Source organism: Schistocerca serialis, chromosome 2, assembly GCF_023864345.2.
Source record: "Schistocerca serialis cubense isolate TAMUIC-IGC-003099 chromosome 2, iqSchSeri2.2, whole genome shotgun sequence".
Taxonomy (NCBI): domain Eukaryota; kingdom Metazoa; phylum Arthropoda; class Insecta; order Orthoptera; family Acrididae; genus Schistocerca; species Schistocerca serialis.
Genome location: NC_064639.1, coordinates 691,741,165 through 691,761,693, shown reverse-complemented (window position 1 = coordinate 691,761,693; position 20,529 = coordinate 691,741,165). Strand labels below are relative to the sequence as shown.

Below are 20,529 nucleotides of genomic sequence, written 5' to 3'. Positions count from 1 at the left end.
TTAGCTAAACGTACTATTTTGGAGGACTGTTTTGCATTACAGTATGGAGCTATGTCATATACAGTAACTAGCTGTGTATCATGATCATACAGACCATTTTTATCAGGAAAAGTTTTCATTTCATTAAATTTACCATGGTCTATGAAAACATTATCTATCAGTGTGCTGCTTTCCTGTACCACCCAAGTAGGAAAATCAATAACTCATGTCAAACTGGAGGAACCAAGTAATACTAAAGGTCAAGTTTTCTATTAGACTCTTTCAGAAAATCTACATTGAAATCCCCACAAACAATAATTTGCTTTCTTCTGCCTGATAGATAGCAAAACAAAGCATCCAAGTTTTTCGAAAATAGTGGAAAATTTCCCAATGGGGCCTATACTCGCTATATTTATAAAAGTGCCATTATTTAGTTTCAGCTCACATGCACATGCTTCTATATGTTGCTCTATGCAAAAGTTTTAGTTTCCAAATTTTTCACACTATGGCAGATTTTGACATATAAGGCAACTCCTCCTCTCTCCATAGTTGCTCTACTTACATGTGCTGAAAGCTTATATCCACATACATTTACCATTTCCATACCTGTGACTATATGATGTTCAGACAGGCATAGTAAATATTCCACCCTCAGTTTCTAAATATTCTAAACAAACAAGAAGCTCATCTACTTTGTTTTTTAATCCCCTGATATTTTGATGCAATATACTAACATTATTTTTCATTTTAATGTTACGAAAATCTCGTGATATTTTAACTTCTCCAGTACCTGCTTGTCTGAAGTTCTCATTAAATTTAATTTCAATCAATGTAGGATTATTGGACTCTGATCTTAGCCAAAAAAAGTACTCCCATGAGTTTCAGTGCCCCTCCCCCCCCCCCTTCCCTTAAAGATTTCGCTATCATCCCAGCCAGTTTACCCTTTCCTTGACGTGACGTGACGGCCAGCGTGAATTGGCCTTTATCGAGCTTCATTTACTGCCCCTGATTACAGGAAATTTAACAGTAATATCAGGTTGTCGTTCATATAGTTCTAGAAACTACGCAAGTGTCCCTGCCGTCCATTGTTTTATCTTTTTTCTCAGTAGGAAAACGAAAACTCACTGAAATCGAACCGAGTAGATTCTAGAAAAACTCTGATAGAATGCTTGTGTTTCGAAATACAGCCATCTGGGAGCAGTCGAATGATGCTTTTCATAGCTGGCGAAAAGACTAGTGACTTTACAAAGTATAGCTGAGCTGAAATTTTCCATGGCATAACATAAGGGTCTTCAATTGGGTGTTAACACTTTCAACTGCGGTGCCAGTTCCGTATACCACTAGCTGCAGCATCACTTTAGTTGCGTGTGTGAACCTGGCTCTGTCGATTATTATACAACTTTCGATATACGCGACATAGAATTTTGCAGTGTAGTCTGCTCTTCCAGTGCAGTTGTCACTGGTCACAATGGTGAACATTGTTTGAAATGAACATTATTAATAGAAATGTGAAAAAATTATTGCTTTGTGTAATTGTGCTTGTTATACGTAAGTTGGAGATTGTAATTATCACTATGTGTAAATAACTTCCATTCAGGTGACTACAAGTGTTGCCTGCTGCTTCGTAGATTTGTTGGAAAGTGAAAGTTGTATTTTGGAGATAAGATCAAAACAAATTTTCTAATTCAATCAACAATGCTTTTGACCCAGTTTCGAACGAGAAAGGCTTTCAATGTATCGTCCATATTATTGGTTTAACATGCGCGTGTTTAACCGCGGCTGTTTGTAAATTGTTTCCAATATTTTGAAATTTGAGATGCTTCATTACTTTTACCCGTGTTTCGATTCTCTGTACCACTGCTGGCTTTTGTGTGATACTGTGGTAATTAATTCAGAAAGAAAAGTATGTTATTTGCTTGCCTTAATCTGCAATATAAATAGTTGGTTGAACACAACTGCTGTAAGTTTTCGATACTGGGATAACGTATTTAGACAGTTAATTGACAAGTTGCATATTGTCATGGGGCGTTGAATAGTAGAGACTAAATCAGAATAGAGTACATCGTCCTGTTGTTTGTTAGGATAAGGTTGTGCTTTTGATGTGGATTAAAGGCGACAAAAGCCCTTTATTTCTTGGTACATATTCCGACGTTATGCATTTCTTTAAACGCAGTTGCTTGTGTACGTAATGTGACTGCCAATAAGCTTTGTGTATAGAGTCGGAACAACATATACAGGTTTATACCTATTGGGTCATTCCATGCCAAGTGGTCTAAACCTTCCCACCATCATGTCTCCAATTTTCTTCAAATTTTATCTGTAGCACTAGTCAAGTGCTAAATTAAGTTTCTCAAGATTTCAAGCCTCTAGCTGCAATACTTGCTGATCTACACCCCCTTGTCTGAAGGGTAGTAAGTTCGCATGCGCGCGACATCAGACAAAATGCCATTTTTGGGGTCTCATAAAATTGAAACCAATTCATAAGAATGGTTAGTAAGATGAGACCCTGTACAGTTTTTTGTGCTGATTCAAACGAAATTAATTATAAGATTACTGATGCAAAATCCGGTCAAACAAGTCGACTCAAAGTGTACCCCTAATTCTGTCGTGACTTAATGCGACAAATTTTGACCAATATTCAGACTGCAATAATTTCCTTGCAGATAAAGATATGGACTTGAACTTTTTACCAAGTCTTATCTTTGTGCTGGACATAATACAGCTGGATTTCCAACTACCCAGGCTTTATAGTCGCCTTGCAAAATCTCTTCAAATTTGGCAGTGTCAGCGCAAATGGCTTTATTTACCAAAGTTCAAAGCCCATTACTACAAAATAGTCAGCCTGGATTTAATTGTGAATAGTATCATCTGAAAGAGAAACTCTTGCTCTACAAGATGGATATATTTTTCTTTTGCAACGCTTCCATTAAGTGCTTATTTACTCAGGTCAAAGTATCTTATATTTTGTGTGCGCAGTGCCCTGCGTTGGTCCATGATGGCTGAGCCATTACTGGTTATCACAATAAAACCAGCATCCCCATCGCCATAGGGGCCACGCCCGATAGCCATGCAGTAACAGCCACGGGTGGGTATCTTTACTGCAGGTTCCCAAGCCTGATTACAGGGTGTCTTTACCACAGGATCCCAAGCCTGATTGTGGGTTTCTTTATGCAGGTTCCCAAGCCTGTCTTCCTCAGTTACTTCATCATTCTGGAAGCATCGTTGATTTGCAAGAGAATGCTTTCAGGAAAACTGTATTGCCGACCAGATGATGTCACTGATGGAGCTGGAATAACACCAATGATAAGTTGTTCTGGAATCCAGCAAGTATCACGTCTTAAGGGCCAATAAAATGAACTTGCAGGACCATGAGGATGCATAAAGCTTATGAAAGCATCTTTCTGTTCGACTGAGATTTCAACGATGTTTCCAATCCACCATTTCTTTTCATAAATGCAAGCAACATACTGCCCAGGCTGAAGATCCATGACTTGAACTACTACTTCAGCAGCACTAATTTTGGCCAAAAAAGATGTCGCATCATTAGAAACTCTACTGACCTTAATTGTCGTCATATCAATGGGCAAAAAATGGTGGTTTTCTCTTGTGCCAGCTAGAGTGTGCCCTTGCAGGAATCTTTCTTCTTGAGAAGCTTTTTCTTCTTCAACTTCCTCTTTGCTGATGAAAAAGAATTTGATTCCATTGATATTATCATTGCAGAAGTTGAAAAGATCTTTGGGTGTTAGAATCTGGTTTTCATATGGACGTTGCAAACTTGCTCTTGCTGCCAACCGTTTTGTTGTGCCTCCAATGCCATCACAAGGCGACTTTCCATGGCTTGTTCCAAAGAAATTCCATTCTGCTGTTATTTCAAAATCTTCTTTGTGATAGCATAAGTTGAGAAAATTCTTGAAATTCTTATATTGTGCAGCTGAACCATCACTGAAGTAGTGGATGTGGCTTATTTTGGAAAATTGCATCTTCAGGTAATTGATTACTTTTCCAATGTAAACATGGACAGTAATCGTATCGTGTCGAAGGCAGTCACTAATAACACAAAGATTCACACATTGCACCTCTTCGTTTTCACAGTAGTAGACTACAAATGGATGAACTGTTGCTTGACTGTTTTCCCAGTGAAAGCCTTGCACTGCATCTTGAACAATAAATGAATAGTTTTCAGCAAAATCCATTAGTATTATGAATTCGCCTTCTTTCAAATCAGTTTTGAGAGCTTTCAGGTGCTGGCTTTGATGCTTGGCAATGTAGTGATGACAAGACAGGTTCCAAATTTTTGCTGCAATATCTTCAACATACTCTTCTGTTGAAAGCTGCTTTGTTTCTAAAGTATCCCTGTCGGTATGAATCCATTGTTTGTACTCAATCAGTTCTTCAGGGTCATTATCTTCAAAATATGTTGCAATAACTGCTTCTACACCTTCTGGACCAGGGCAGTTTTCACAACGATGAAGCATACAATCCTTGTTTTCCAAGCTGCAAACAGCTTTGCTAAGAATTTCCTTGTAGTCTTCATTGATTGATGCACCAGTGAGCATAAGCTTGACATTTTGGTGTATTGTACAGACACAAACTGAGTGCATTCCAGCAGAGCCAACTGTAACACACCATTTTGGTCTAAGCTCGCAAAACTTTGAGAAGCCAATTTCTGGTCCATTTTGCTTCTGATAAGACACGTACATTTCCTTCAAATTGCAAAGCAACAACCGCTTTTGCTTGTACACCTTTGTTCCTGAAATTCTCACAGGCACACAGTCTTTCTTCCCTGGACAAAGTCTGCTGAATTCGTCATCTTGAAAAAAGTCATGTACTTTCTGGACAACTTCATCTGAAAGCTTCCTTCCTTGCCGATTTGCTGGAAAAGCTAGAACACCTTGCTCATTCTTCAGTTTTCTCGCTTGCTTTACCATTCTTTCTGATACATTAAATGCTGTTGTCGTATCTTTAATTGTCCAGCTTCTTGGAACCAAGGTCAATATTTGAACTTTTGTCCTACGATTTGACACTTTACATTTTTCTTTCAACTCTTCTATAAGATTATCAAGATCTGCACAATTATTGCATGGGCGACTTTTACTTGAACTTGGCTGTTCATCGTAATTGATTCCTACAGCAGCAGCAATTTGATTCCCAATTAAACTTTGTGCATCCAAGATCTTTCTTTTTGCATAGCTTTGCTTATCTCTTTTACTTAGTTGTCTTCTTTTCAATGGTGAAGCACCAATAAATGATAAACTTTTGTTGATGGCTGGTTCAGTTTCATCCGTTGTGAAATCTTGTTCAGATTGGGTTGATAGTGATGATGAATCTTCTAGCTTTTGGTTCAGTGCCGACATGCAGCGAGGGCAAAGCTTCTGACCAGGTTTTATATCAATCACTTCTTTTTTCTTTAACAGGCAAAGTTTGGCAGCTGTTTCATTATCAAGCAGTCTAAGTCCAGCTTTTACATTGTGATTCCTCTTCTTGAATGGATTGCAACATTTCTTTTGCATCGCTTGATATTCATGTAGGAAGAGGGCTTCATGGTGGAAGCAAATGATGGAATTTTCGTCAAGTTTGGCTTCTGAACGCGAAACAAGCAATTTCTGGTCACATTCTGTGAAATCACTAAACGCTTTGAATCCAGTCTTCTTAGCATAGAAGATAACATGGCACTTCGATGCAGCAGCATCTTTTCCAATTGAACAGGGGGCCAACGATTCTTCTTCTTCATTAACTTCTGACATCTCTCACTGGCCAATCACTGAATAAAACACGAATGAAATATCCAATTATATCAGTAATTCTAAGCGACTATTAAGATTCAAATTCCTAGAAATGAAGAAAAATTAGTGCATCGCGCATACAAAATATAACAACTTTGATGTGAGTTAATGAGTACTTAATGGTCGCGTTGCAAAAAAAACAAATGTCAGTCTTGTAGAGCAAGAGTTTCTCTTTTAGGTGATACTATTCACAAGCAGATTCAGGCCAACTATTTTTTAGTAATTGGCTTGAAACTTTGGTAAATTTTACCGTTTGTGCTGACACTGCCTAATTTGAAGAGATACTGCAGGGCGACCATATGGCCTGGATCATTGCAAATCCGGCTGCATTATGTCTAGCACAAGCATGAAGCTTGGCCAAAAGTTCAAGTCCATATCTTCAACTGCAAGGAAATCATTGCAGTCTTAATATTGGTCAAAATTTGTCGCGTTGTGTCACGACAAATTTTGAAGTATACTTTGAGTCGAGTTATTTGACCGGGGTTTGCATGAGTAATGTTATACATAATTTCGTTGGAATCAGCAAAAAAAACTGTACAGGGTCGCATCTTACTAACCATTCTTATGAATTAGTTTCGATTTTATTAGACTCCAAATATGACATTTTTTTTATGTTGCATGCACACGGACTAAGTACACTTCAGACAAGGGGGTCTAGATCAGCAGCTATTGCAGCTAGAGGCCTGAAATCTTGGGAAACTTACTTCAACACTTGACTAAAGCTACAGTTAAAATTTGACGAAAATTGGAGACCATGATGGTGGGAACTTTTTTCAGTTTTAGACCACTTGGTGTGGAATGACCCTATTATCGGTCATCAAACTATCACTTTCGGGATTTTTAATGCGTGGGGGGACAACATACACTCTCAGTAAACGATTAAATAAAAATGTGAAGCCTTTGGCTCATATTGTGAGATAGTGATATAGGCAAGAAGCAGAAAATTTTTTACCAGTATCACTCCTCTCAGTTTTTTCTAAAGTAATTGAGAGATTAAGCAATAAATTGCCAAACAGTGAAATGACCATTACCTTCTGAATAGTGATCACAATGGCTTTCAAACAAGTAGTAGTGGAGTGGCTTTCTCCTGTACAGTAACAGCATCGTTTTTAATATCTGTTATGGATGTTGAATTTTGACTAGGTGGGTTGAATTCTTCAGCCTGTTTTAATGGGTAGTTCAGTTGGAGCATGTGAAATTTTATATCAGTGAAGCAATTTTGAAGTGTACTATTCAGCCACAATTAAGAGCCAAATATTTGTTGTGTAATCAGCCTGTTTGACTGTGCCATTTGTAGATCTATTGAACACTAATCCATTACAGCTCACTGAAATTGGCTCAATATAAGAGGAATTCTTCAAACCCACTATCTCCTCTGCAGTAGGCCTACATTGTATTTATTACAAGATGTATTGTAATTTTTTGTTTGGATGTTGTTAATGACACTGAAGTAAAGTGATAGCTTCATCTATATCTATATCCAAAACTACTGTTAGGAGTTTTAGGTTAAAAGCAGTGTATATATTTTTTTGTCCATGCAAAATCTAGCTTTCATTTTAATGTGAATGTATGTTATTAGCATATATTGATACTTTTGTAGTGGTGCGGCATATTTGCATACTGAAGAACTTACCTTGGTACATCCGATGTCAGTGTTGTTGATGTGAGGTGAAAGCTGCTAAGAGAAATTACACTAGGACAGATATGTTTGGTCCGATCACAAACAATAGAGGCAAAGAATAATTTCAAATATTACTTCTATACAAAAATAGTCATTTAGTGAAAACTAATACTAAAGAAATTAGCTAAGGGTTGAGAAAAAGACCAAATGCAATTGTCTGGGGCAAAGGTACTGGAAAATATTGCTAAATCATCTTTTGTACTGAGGTAGTCATTGTTGGTCTTGGAAACATCTGATGAGCAAGGCAAACCAGGTGGCTGTATTTGAACACAAATATATCATCTTTGAATGAGTGAATTAGCCCATACTATGACCATGATTCACTGTGTTCTTAAAATATTGACCCAGTTTAGATCAATACAAATAGCACTGTGTTTCCTGGTGGAGTTAAGATTGCTGTTTTAAAGACTGAAAAACACTTTCAGTATCTGTGGCAAAATTTTATTTAATTTTTAGCACTAACCTTTGTGTGTTTAATAAATTCACTTTAATGCAACAAATTGTTAGTCAGACCGATGTGATGTGTTTAAATTGCATGGTGATAAAAGGGTTTGCCAGAGTAGTGGCCAGCATTTGTCAGGATCCTACACACAGTTGCCTTCAAGTGATCACTGTTGGGGGAAGTTCAGACATCAACTGCCCAAATGATTTAGCCAGTGTGTGAATGGAGGAGCCAGCAGGTTAGTTCCCACTGAAATTTAATCACAAGAAGCGCCTATAGGCTGTTCCACTAGGTTATACTGACCTTTGGCAGCACAAAACAGTGGTGTGACAGTGTGCAGATAAATCCAGTAAGTATTAATTTTCCTCTGAATATGTTAATACTGTATGTAATGCAGAAATTTGTAATGAATATAATTAGGCTAACGCGAAATCCACACGTGAAAAAAGCTATGTAAATCACTGCATTACACGTCTGTATAGGCAACTGATTTTTAGTTATCTTGTACGGTAGTTGTAGCATTCTTATGGGCCACTTCTGCATCACAGCTGCTGTTTGTTCTGTAGTTTAAAACTGTAGTTCTCCTTTCACATCCTGGCTGCAGTATTCCGTGTAATCTGTGACTTTGGACGGGTCGACAGAAGCGTCCGATCCCACGCGTCGGCTTTGACCCGTGATGTACGGGTGTTGTCGTGTGTGATGTGATGGCGAGGAGTTTGGTTTATGAGTGTGGCGTGTTTGTAGATGTCGTTGTGTTGTGGTTTGTTGTGCTCTCTGGTGGTATGTTCAGGGTTTTCGTTTGTGTGGTGTAATGGGCTCAGTTTGCTTTTGCTCATTATCCAGAATTGTTCGAGTGTCGGCTATGTTTGTAGTGGAATTCGTTCCAGTGAGTTAACGATTTTTTGTGAAGGTTAATTTAGTGTTGTTCGCTGTACATCGTGTGGTAATTTTAGTAAAATTAATCTGTTGTTGTTTTTGTTTAGGAATGGATATGACGGATAAAATTAACAGTGCGCAGGTCAAGGGAAGTGTTCGATCCCAATGTGTGGCTGTGTATGTTGATATTGGTATCGGGAGATGTTTTTGAGATACATAAGCCAAGGGAAGTGTTTGATCCTAATTTATGGGATCGGGAGCTGCTGTTGAGCTGTATAGGTCAAGGGAAGTGTCCGATTCCAGATTATATTGTGTTTAGTGGTATTTGGGGAGTTTTGTGATGTCGGATTTTTTCGTGATTTTGCATGGGGGTGGTTGTCTAAATTTGTTTATATTTAGTTCGCCCCCACCTAAAAACACCCCATTTCTCGCGCTTGTCCCGTTAGTGCCATTAGACTTTTTGTGGAAAGTGTGTGTGTTTGTCGATGTATTTTCGCCCTCATAATGTGTACGTACCGACTTTATATGCGCCATATTGGAATCGTGGTTTATGGTCGTTTCCGCCATATTTGTGACGTCATGGGTCAAAGCAGACGGGCGGGATCGGACGCTTCCGTATTTCCCTTCGGACTTACGTTTGGTCATTATGAAGACCATTACAACCTGTACCATTGAAGATATGCAGTTTCAGTACCTGCTCAGAAAACTGAAAGGACAGCTTAAACCAAGCAGTGTGGTAGTCATGGTATTGCTCTCATACATGTTAGCAGAACTTGGAGTAAATGGTGAAATCCCAATACCTTCTTAGCTGCTTTCGTTGCAGGTTGAGAAAATATTACTGCCTGACTGATGACTCACTCATATTAGACCATCCTACAAAAACGGATGTGTTATGTAGGTCATTTTTGTTAAGGGGAGCCGGAGGTGCCTATGCTGCCCATGTTAAAATCACTAAGTTTGAGGAACATTTATGAATAAACTACCAAATAGAAAAATTTGAATTTTTTTTTACATATAGAGTGGTTTAGTATTGCAGTTATGACAGAGGGATTTTGGAGTATCTTTTCTAGTTTTCTTCCAATTATTTTTTTTATTAATGACCCAATTTTTTTTACAAATAATTACTTTATAATTAAACTGAAATGAAACTACTGAACATATTGCCAAATGGCTGTGTTACAATGTAAGTTTGACCACTAGGAGTGCTGTATAAAAATTTCATCTCTCTAGCTGGAGTGGATTTTGAGAAAATGTTCCTTATATTCGAAAAATTCTAATTTACGGGAAATGGCTATCAAAGTTTCTCAATACATTCCTGCACTATAGGATGGATTATCAGGGTCTTCTTCTTCATCCTCCAAAAGCTTCCTCTTCTGTCTTCTTTTCTGGCCTGTTGTTCCATCATACTTCATATGCCTTTCTCTTCTTTCTGCTCCTCTTATCCTTTCTCTGTCAATATTTCTTAGTGCTCGTACAGTGTTCACGCCAGCTGTAAATCCTAATGCCTTCAGAACTTCACACTGTTCCCTTGGTTGTAGGTTGCTATTGCATCATAAATGCCAAAGTGCAGTGTTTTTATGCTTACAAACACTCTTTTAGGAATCACTTTCCAAATCAAATTGTTTACGCTCTCATTAGGATTCTGCTTCTTTCCGTGTAGACATTTGTGTAACAATTCTGGCTGTGCTAAGTCATGAAAAATTGGTTTTATTGCATTTATCACACCTGCTGGCAAACCATGTTTGTGATCATAGTCCTTTTTTGCATTATATTTGCACCAGGAATCTTTTGGGCACAGGCTGTGTTGAGGGTATTCATTGGAAGAGGCAGTATGAAGGAAAAATGCCCACACTGCTTTTGGCATGTCACTAACATTACTAGTATTTTGCCTTATAGCATACCCATAGTATCTCTGTAGACGTTCAATCACCTCTCCCTCCTATTGTCTTTCCATTACTGAGCTTACTTGAACCCAAAGTTTGTTTGACCCTTCGAAGCTGTGCACCCATACGCTTTTGCACATGCCCAATGCATTTCAACTTTTCAACTACAAATTCATTTCCATATGGTTTCAGTTCCTCTATAGTCTTGAAACCTTTGGAGTCACCATCCCCAAGGTAGTATTTGTACCTAACGTTGTATCTGGGAACTGAACGTTCAAAAATTTGTTTCACTCCATCTACTTCCATTGCTCCACTTGATCCACTAAAATTTGCCTCACAGGTTCCACTGTGCTCTCCTTTAATTTTATTTTTGCACCTACAATGTTATGATAATATTGCAACATCTATCACTTTTGCAGTATCACCACAAGTAACAGTTACAATGCCATTCAGGGATTTATGACCCCTCTTTCGCCAGGAACCATCTAATGCCACTGCCAAATCCCTAAAACCACCGTTCTTTTCTACATATTCCTCCACTGCTTCCTTCATGGTTTTCAAAGCCACATCTTCAACAGAGGATCCTACCAGTTCACAGTAGTACCCAAATTTGCTTGGAGGCGATGGCAAGTTCATAATACCACAAAACAGTTTACCAGCAGCAGACCCTTTTCCAATGGATCGAAGACCATACACAAGTCGAACATTCACATCAAACACTCCAGATCGTCCATTTTCACCAAAGAGACTGGCATGTGAATTGTAGAAAGTCACTTGATACTTGCAACATGCACAGATTATCTTTATCTCACAAGCTAAACCAAAGTGCTTTGTTATATCTAGTCCCACTCCTGCACTTGAACACATTTTGCAGAACACTTTCTTTCAGCACAGAAGATAATAATCCAATATTCAGTACTTCGTTAATATCGTCACTGTCACTAACATATTCACGAAATCTGTCACTTCCATCAGTCAGCTTCTTGCTAGAAGATGTCACAGGGCTATGACTGGCCATGTGTTGCTTAGCAGAACAACACACTGTTTCAGTAATTGTAGTATCGCAACTTGGTATTAGTATTAATTTTCTTTTCCCTACGTTCTTCCTCCTCTTATATAAACGGTTACTAAAACGTCGCATCGTAACCAGAACAATGCTTTACACAAGAAGTATAATACTACCAACAACAGGCGCAACACTGAACTAATTCGAAACACTAAAAACAGCAAAGAGACGATGTTCCGCGCTCTTAGTGCTTCATTTGTCACAGAAAACAATGTAGCCAACCCTTGCACACTCGCTGTATGCGTAACATAAGGCGCTGTATGTGTAACAGGCCAAGAAAATCTCAAGCAGTTCGCCAGGAAGTCATGAGAGGGCGTTAGATGCATTCAGCGGCCGCCCATTTCCTCTGCAGGCATGGGGGAAAATGGTAATAACTCCACTTCTAGGGCGAGTAGAACAATAATTCAAAGTTTGCATTAAAGAGGAATGTTCCAATTAATTTTCGGTATAAAAAAAAATTGTAATATTTTGGATTTGACCACCTCTGGCTCCCCTTAAGTGTCTTCTCTAAACATGAGATGGCCTACAGTACTGCTCCAAGACATAATACAATTGGACATCACTTTAGAAGGATCTTCCTGGGACATATATCCCAAGTTCTTATTTATTTTGTTGAAGTACTCTTTGGATGAATTCAGCAAGGAAATTATCTTTGCAATTCAATTAGCAGCAAATTATCCCAAGTAATGAGACATTCCAGTGATCTTAAAATATTTTTCATGCGGTTTCACAATAATTGCTACACTTAATTTCCAGTTGATAGGGAGGCCAGAGGTATAGGTGAAGAAATCTAATGTCAGAATTCTTTTGAACAATTTGTGTGTTGTTTTTAATTCACCTGAATGAAACCTTTGGGACACAATTTAAAATTTTGCAAATTTCGTGAAAGTAAGTTTTGTTAACACTGCCTGGCTGGTGAGGAGAGGAGTTCTTCTGACCACCAGATTAACCTACAGTGTCCCAATAAATCCCAAACCTCTCCAAAGTTTCTCAGTGGATAGTGGAATGTGATTCTTGCAGATGATGGTCCAGATGCTGTAGGGAGTCCTTTAATGAATGAGGCTTTCAGGCTCTCCCTGCTCCTTTCCTTATCAACACCTGTGTAACACTATTTCTAAACTGTGTCGTATACAGTAGACATTTACATCCAGGAGATCATAGCTGTACATCACATTTCACAGGTGGATGTGAGTGAAGGAAATTTATCTGATTTATGTTGCAGCAGTTGTAAAGGACATGCCAGCCAGCATTGGAAAATGGAGTTTCCATGTACAGGGTTATTACAAATGATTGAAGCGATTTCACAGCTCTACAATAACTTTATTATTTGAGATATTTTCACAATGCTTTGCACACACATACAAAAACTCAAAGTTTTTTTTGGCATTCACAAATGTTCGATATGTGCCCCTTTAGTGATTCGGCAGACATCAAGCCGATAATCAAGTTCCTCCCACACTCGGCGCAGCATGTCCCCATCAATGAGTTCGAAAGCATCGTTGATGCGAGCTCGCAGTTCCGGCACGTTTATTGGTAGAGGAGGTTTAAACACTGAATCTTTCACATAACCCCACAGAAAGAAATCGCATGGGGTTAAGTCGGGAGAGCGTGGAGGCCATGACATGAATTGCTGATCATGATCTCCACCACGACCGATCCATCGGTTTTCCAATCTCCTGTTTAAGAAATGCCGAACATCATGATGGAAGTGCGCTGGAGCACCATCCTGTTGAAAGATGAAGTCGGCGCTGTCGATCTCCAGTTGTGGCATGAGTCAATTTTCCAGCATGTCCAGATACACGTGTCCTGTAACGTTTTTTTCGCAGAAGAAAAAGGGGCCGTAAACTTTAAACCGTGAGATTGCACAAAACACGTTAACTTTTGGTGAATTGCGAATTTGCTGCATGAATGCGTGAAGATTCTCTACCGCCCAGATTCGCACATTGTGTCTGTTCACTTCACCATTAAGAAAAAATGTTGCTTCATCACTGAAAACAAGTTTCGCACGGAACGCATCCTCTTCCATGAACTGTTGCAACCACGCCGAAAATTCAAAGCGTTTGACTTTGTCATCGGGTGTCAGGGCTTGTAGCAATTGAAAACGGTAAGGCTTCTGCTCTAGCCTTTTCCGTAAGATTTTCCAAACCGTCGGCTGTGGTATGTTTAGCTCCCTGCTTGCTTTATTCGTCGACTTCCGCGGGCTACGCGTGAAAGTTGCCCGCATGCTTTCAACCGTTTCTTCGCTCACTGCAGGCCGACCCGTTGATTTCCCCTTACAGAGGCATCCAGAAGCTTTAAACTGTGCATACCATCGCCGAATGGAGTTAGCAGTTGGTGGATCTTTGTTGAACTTCGTCCTGAAGTGTCGTTGCACTGTTATGACTGACTGATGTGAGTGCATTTCAAGTACGACATACGCTTTCTCGGCTCCTGTCGCCATTTTGTCTCACTGCGCTCTCGAGCGCTCTGGCGGCAGAAACCTGAAGTGCGGCTTCAGCCGAACAAAACTTTATGAGTTTTTCTACGTATCTGTAGTGTGTCGTGACCATATGTCAATGAATGGAGCTACAGTGAATTTATGAAATCACTTCAATCATTTGTAATAGCCCTGTACTTGTTGCCATCACAGTACTCCTGCATGTTAGGTTAGGTTCCATATCTGTTGGTACAATTAACAAGAGAGAACAACTAAATGGCGAACACACATTGGACTATCTATATAATAACAATAATTACAATGGGTGTATCTAAATATGACACTGTGTATGGTCTATCTAGTAAAGCGTTTATAATTGGCTGTCTGCAAAACCATTTTGTGAAATAAAAGAATTTTATGATACGCTGAATTTAGGCTTTGGTTCTTATGATTTTAAGTTTGTGATTTGTCTTGAAAATTTTGTTGATACAGTGAGGAATGCAGTGGTGTTAATTGTCAAGGGCAAACAGCCATTTTCCATTGTTTTGTCTCCTCATCTCCCTGCCCTTGTTTTATGTTAAGCTTAAATCATTAAAATATGTTTTAAATCAACTTCCCTCCCTCCCTCTCTCTCTCTCTCTCTCTCTCTCTCTCTCTCTCTCTCTCTCTTCTCTCTCTCTCTGTGTGTGTGTGTGTGTGTGTGTGTGTGTGTGTGTGTGTGTGTGTCCACAATACTTTTAGCTTTATGGCAAAGCTCAATAAGTTTCTGAAATTATTTCTTTCTTTTACAGTTTTGTGTTTCTATAAAAATTGGGTACACAGTGAAGAACTATACACATATGAGCACGCATACTCCAGATTGCACAGCGCTGATAGCAAATATGTTACGCATCTGTCACCAGTGGATGTCGGTGGTTCCCATGAACAGTATCATGCCACCAAAAATATTCTTGAAGCCCAGCAGAGAATCAAGGAATTGGAAGCTCAGATTAAGAAGCTAGAAGCAAGGATTCCACAGAGATATCCAGATGTTACTTTCTTGAACTATAAACTGAGAAAAAGAATTCTTGTTAGTACTTATTCTTTTTGCTGCATAAATGAAAGTATTGTTACTTACTGTGTGTGTGTGTGTGTGTGTGTGTGTGTGTGTGTGTGTGTGTGTGTGTGTGTGTGTGTGTGTGCGCGTGTGCGTGCGTGTGTGTGTGGTTTTTGCAGTGAGGTAGTCAAAGCACGTACAACCCGTCAATATGACAATAGAGTGCAGAACAGACAAATGACATGGTGTCACTGTGTTTGGTCAGTCAGGTCATGGATGTTCAATGCTTGGTGCACTCCCTCTAGTAGGTCATACAGGCACTAAGGTTTCCAGGTATTATCATGTTCAGGGTATATAATAAATGTCTTGATTCCTGTCATGGACAGTAAAATGTTGATGGTGAGGTTACAGTTACTATGGTGGATTGTAAAACCAGAGACATGGTCTGAAGCAAATGTCTCACATGTGTATCTGTATTCACCATACATTTTGGGACACAAAGATTTATGTGGGGGGCTGGAACACTGACGTTAGACATGCAGAACCTGAAAAGAGGTTATTTTGTCTGACAAGTCATGGTACACGTAGATAGATACACTTTGGTTGGTTGCGTGCCTGGGGTGGGGGGGTAGGTTAATTGCTCAAAAAGCACATTACACAGTTCATCCTGTGTTCCAACAGTGTACTGTTCAGGGAAGAGTTGAGGGTAATATCTACTGGAGATGAGGTTAGGGGTTTATTATAAATATATATCTAACTAGTGAAAGACATGGATATCTACTATATGATTATGTGCCTTCACCACCCTGTGTGTGTCAGCAGCATGGTACAAGTCTTTTAGTCAGACGCTACTTCAGCAACTAATATGTTCCTAGCGTACCCATAGTAATCCTACTGTAAGGGGTCCTCTAGTTTTAATGTATGATCTAAACAGCGTGTCATTCGTGGCAGATCTTCGCATCATTGAGAGGTGATGGTTACATTAAAGACGGACTGAAATATTCTGTTGTTGGCCAGGATTTGGTCCTTCAACCTTTGGATTTCCAAGCACATGCTACTAGATTACCAGGCTTGGTGACCCTTTAGTTCAGGCCTGACCAAGATTTGCCCTCATGCTTCACGGGTGCAGCAGTGTTGCTCAGTGCTCTGGCTTCCCCGGCCACTTTGCTGTTCCTAGCTGGGATGTAAATGGGATATCTATATGCTGATGGCTACACAAGGGAGAAACTGAGGAATATGTCTTTGTGACACAGTGTTATTATTTCTAAAATGCGAATATTGCAGCTTACTTTTGTAAGGGTTTTATCAGTAATATCAATGTTCAACCTTTTAAACTCTTCCAAAGCAATAATTTTATTACTTGAGTTAGTGTGTTAAATAGTATATGGTGAGCAGAACTACAAAAAACTTTACGTACAGGCATTTATCATTGAGCTGTTTTGTTTAAACAGTAGAAAATCCAGGATGGAATAATGAAAAGGGTAGATTGCTACTTACCATATAGAAGATAGGGTGACATGCAGACACACAGCAGATTGCTTCTCCCATCAGGTGCAATTGTTGTACACAGTCCGGACTCGGTGGTCAGAGACAATTTTTTTTTTTCTTTTTTTTCCTGCATGTATGTTTTTTTTCTTTTCTAGATTAGAAGGTCTCTTGCCGAAAAGCTCAAATACATGGCAGTTGTGTTGTCTATAAATTTGTACAATTTCATTTTTAGAATATTTTTAAATATCTGTAACTTTGATTTGTGATGCAGACAAACATAGTGGACTTACAATGATCAAAATTTTTTAAACCTTCAAGTTGGCAGGACTTAGTAAGCTTCATAACAGAAAAAAAAAGTTTGCACATGTGTTGAACCAAACATTGGAATAACTTCAGCAGTTTGTCTGTGCAGTCAAGGATATTGTGAAAGCATTTTAATAAAAAATCTTTAAATTCGTGTCTTGGACAAACTGTTCATTGAGTTGGGTACTAGACTGTATATTTTGTCAGCCTAAGCTGGAAATTAGGTGCGTTAGCAACCATAACTGAAAATAGTCTGACAGGTAATTTGATATCAGTCTTTAGTCATGCAAAGTCTTAGAACCTCTGTGAGAACTCAAGACAGTCGCATCCGGTCTACAAATGACTGCCTCGAGTTTTGGTGAAATGTTCCATGTCATGAACTTGAAGTCCACTTTTCTATAAGATTAATTTTTGTTTGATTACTCACTCTTGTCTGCCATACCTTACCAAATTATACCCCCCTTGTGTTAAACCATTAAATAATTTTTTTCCCCTAGTTGTCACCTTCAGTTCAGTCAGCATTCACTTTTGTTCATCAGAAGACAAGTGCGTCATATTGTCTTTGTGGCTGGTACTGTGATGACATTCGAATCACTGTATACTATGTGATCAAAAGCATCCGCCACCTGGCTGAAAATGACGTATAAGTTCATGGAGCCCTCCATATGTAACCCTGGAATTCAGTATGGTGTTGGCCCACCCTTAGCCTTGATTATAGCTTCCACTCTTGCAGGCATATGTTCAGTCAGGTGCTGGAAGATCTCTTGGGGAATGACAGCCCATTCTTCAGGGAGTGTTGCACTGAGGAGAGGTCAGTGAGGCCTGGCACGAAGTCGGCATTCCAAAACATCCCAAAGGTGTTCTAGCCTATAGGATTCAGGTCAGGACTCTGTGCAGGCCAGCCCATTACAGAGATGTTATTGTCGTGTAACCACTCCACCACAGGCATTACATTATGAACAGGTGCTTGATCGTGTTGAAAGATGCAGTCGCCATCCTCGAATTGCTCTTCAATAGTGGGAAGCAAGAAGGTGCTTAAAACATCAATGTAGGCCTGTGCTGTGATACTTCCATGCAAAACAACAAGGGGTGCGAGCTCCCTCCATGAAAAACACAACCACACCATAACACCACTGCCTCCGAATTTTACTATTGGCAGTACACACGCTGGCAGAGGATGTTCATCGGGAATTCGCCATACCCACACACTGCCATTGGATTGCCGCATTGTGTACCGTGATTCGTCATTCCACACAATGTTTTTCCTCTGTTCAACTGTCCAATGTTTACACTCCTTACACCAAGTGAGGCATCATTTGGCATTTACCGGCATGATGTGTGGCTTATGAGCAGCCGCTCGAACATGAGGTCTAAGTTTTCTTGCCTCCCGTCTAACTGTCATAGTACTTGCATTGGATCCCGATGCAGTTTGGTATTCCCGTGTCATGGTCTGGATAGATGTCTGCCTATTACACATTACGACCCTCTTCAACTGTCGGTGGTCTCTTGTCAGTCAACAGACAAGGTTGTCCTGTACATTGTGGTAATCTCGTGTACAGACGGATGATACTAGTGACACCCAATCACCTCATCACATTCAAAGTCCGTGAGTTCCGCGGGGCGCCCCATTCTACTCTCACGATGTCTAATGATTACTGAGTTGCTGGTATGGAGTACCTGGCAGTAGGTGGCAACACAGTGCACCTAATATGAAAAACGTATGTTTTTGGTGTTGTCCTGATACTTTTCAGCACATAGTGTATTTCCAGCTCAAATACTGTGATGGCATATTAAGAACTTTGTGTGACACTAAACTTGGAGAGGTTGAAAAAAGTCAGCCAACTAGTTGCAAATAAAGGCTTATTGGAACCCATTACCGACATTTCAATAATGATATAATTATCTTCTTCAGAAGATGTAATGAACACTAAACATGACATTACTGGTTACAAAAAGGGGTATTTTAAACAAAACACAAGTAACAACTGTAGACAATAAATTTTAAGGTAATCATAGTCACTCGTTCCATCATATGCTGATAAAGTACATTGAATAAAGCCAAATGGCTCTTGTTGTACGAGACATGTTTTTCTTTTAATGTTTTTGAGTCTAATTTGAATCTGGAATCTTGTGGTTGTTCTACTTCCTCTACTGTCTGTAACTTCTTTGTTGCTAATTTGAAGTTTCTCCATTTTAACAACAAGGTTTCAATAAAATTTTAGTTCATTTTGCCCCCCTCCTCCTCTTTTTAACAGTATTCATTACTTTTGTTAGAACATTTCTACTAAATGCACTGGGAAATGTCATTGCTGTGTTACTTTGTTTCAGAATGTTTTTATATGCGCTTTTTATATGTTTAATTTTGTTATTGCTTTAGATTAACATTGGTCCTATATGAGGCACAATTTTCTTTTCTATTTCAATGTACATAAGTTACGCAATACATTTGAGGCACATGCATTTAGTGCCCTCTGTACGTAGCTTTCCTTAATGTTAAAACCTGTACATTTGGGCATCTGACCTTTGGTGTTTGCGGCATACAACCTTATGCGAATGGACAACTGCATTTGGCATTTAATCTTCAAACCTGAGATGCTGTGTTCCCACACTCTTAAGCTATGGCTTGTGATATTTTGTTCTTAAGATGAATGTCTTGTACAACAAGCCATTTGGCTTTATTTAGTGTAGGGCATCAGCATTTGATGTAACAAGTGAGTGAGCATATCTTTAAATTTTTTGTCTGCATTTGTTTCTTCTTTGTTTCGTTTAAAATAATTTTGTAACCCCTAATGTAATTTTTAGGGTTCAATACACCTTCTGAGGAACATAATTCCATAACTACCAAAATCCATATGAATAAACCTTTATTTGCCACTGGTTGGCTGACCCCCCTCCTCCCCCTGTCCCCCTGCCAAACCTATCCAATATGTAAGTACCTCATGCTTTCTGTGTAGTTAAGTAGCAAATATCATGCAACAGTTTTGCCTTGGTTATCTCAAATTATGAACCTATTTAACCCTTTGACTGCTACAGACGTGCTCTCTACTGAGTGCGACTTTGTTGTTGCTGTTTAGTATACCTGAGAGGTGGTCTTTGGGCCGCTATGAAATACATACGATTAGATTTTAAGAAAATTACATGGTGAAAAAAAAATTGAATTTTGCACATTACTCGATGAAAGATGGACTTTCTTTTTATTTGTCATAGTTATTTGCTGCATCAAATTGAGTAAAGCATTGTGTGAGATTTTAAAGAATTTGCAGGGGTAAAAATGCATTTCGTAAACTTTGCATATGGTTGATTTTTATCTCGTACATTGCTATGTATGAAATGTAGACAAGATATTGTAATTGAGAGCAGGACAACATCTTATTTTGTTCTCGAGTGACTGGTTTTTTATATCCAGAGGACGGTTGCGTGCAGTGTGCCCAATCCAGTCGCTGTGTATTGAGAATTGCATGATCATAAATAGCTCAAGATAGCAAAATGAAGGAAGGTTTTTTTTCCAAACGATTCCCACAAGCTGTATGTTTGACAAATTATTGAAACTTATTTAATCACCGAGATATGGAAGTA

At 39.1% G+C, this 20,529-nt stretch overlaps 1 protein-coding gene across 1 annotated transcript in view; it reads left to right on the top strand.

The window, feature by feature from the left end:
• Positions 1–1,396: 1,396 nt before the first annotated feature.
• LOC126457823 (UDP-glucuronic acid decarboxylase 1) overlaps positions 1,397–20,529 on the top strand; it is a 70,352-nt gene continuing 51,219 nt past the window's right edge. The window contains exons 1-2 of the mRNA XM_050094451.1: positions 1,397–1,527; positions 14,918–15,195. Coding sequence (XP_049950408.1) covers positions 1,467–1,527; positions 14,918–15,195 — 339 coding nt within the window. The 5' untranslated portion in view covers positions 1,397–1,466. The remainder of the gene's footprint in view (positions 1,528–14,917; positions 15,196–20,529) is intronic.